The sequence below is a fragment of the Theobroma umbraticum genome, unplaced genomic scaffold (genome assembly GCF_002168275.2).
Source record: "Theobroma umbraticum cultivar Fairchild unplaced genomic scaffold, ASM216827v3 scaffold_86.0, whole genome shotgun sequence".
In the NCBI taxonomy this organism is placed as follows: domain Eukaryota; kingdom Viridiplantae; phylum Streptophyta; class Magnoliopsida; order Malvales; family Malvaceae; genus Theobroma; species Theobroma umbraticum.
In genome coordinates this window covers 1,999,875-2,000,421 of record NW_018397263.1, presented here as the reverse complement: position 1 = coordinate 2,000,421, position 547 = coordinate 1,999,875, and the positions used below count along the sequence as shown (strand labels likewise).

General features: G+C 42.0%; 1 protein-coding gene across 2 annotated transcripts in view; it reads right to left on the bottom strand.

Moving 5' to 3' along the window:
- Positions 1-547, bottom strand: part of LOC110420913 (Ypt/Rab-GAP domain of gyp1p superfamily protein) — a 9,380-nt gene that overhangs the window by 7,246 nt on the left and 1,587 nt on the right. For both annotated transcript variants that reach the window (XM_089784292.1, XM_089784293.1), the window contains exon 3: positions 46-547. This exon is cut by the window's right edge and continues 404 nt beyond it. In XM_089784292.1, coding sequence (XP_089640418.1) covers positions 46-547 — 502 coding nt within the window. The remainder of the gene's footprint in view (positions 1-45) is intronic.

The following is a 547-nucleotide window of genomic DNA, read 5'->3' as shown; positions in this document are numbered from 1 at the left end:
CAAAACAATATTAAGACATACCAAATAGAAAAGTTTCCACCTCACCTCCCCTCTGAGATCCTTTGGCACTCCTCCATGAACAAGGCTCTCCAGCTCTTCTTTCCAAGGGAGAAAGGATTCTTGAGATGCCTCATTGCCTGCATCATTTTCTTCCCTGGAAGACCTCACATTAACACAGACCTTTTCCTCAAACTCATCCTCAGATTCTGGTTCTGGGGATCTTGCCTCTTTTATTGATGGAAGATGGTCTCCGCTTTCATTCATATTCATATTTTTCATATTCTGTCCCTTCTTAACCCGTGAATTCATCATATTCTCAATGGCACAAAGGACTGGTCTAGTCTTAGCCCATCTTTCAACTTTATGTGTCTTTGTTTCTTCTGCAAGCTGCACCTCCTTTTCTCTTTCACTTTCTGTTGAATGAGCAGAATCTGGCTTTTCTGTTTTACTTTCTTGTGAACTAGCAGAATCAGGCTTTTCTGTTGAACCAGCAGAATCAAGCTTTGTACTTGGAGCATCCCCTTCCTTGATCCTCTTTGAGGCAACC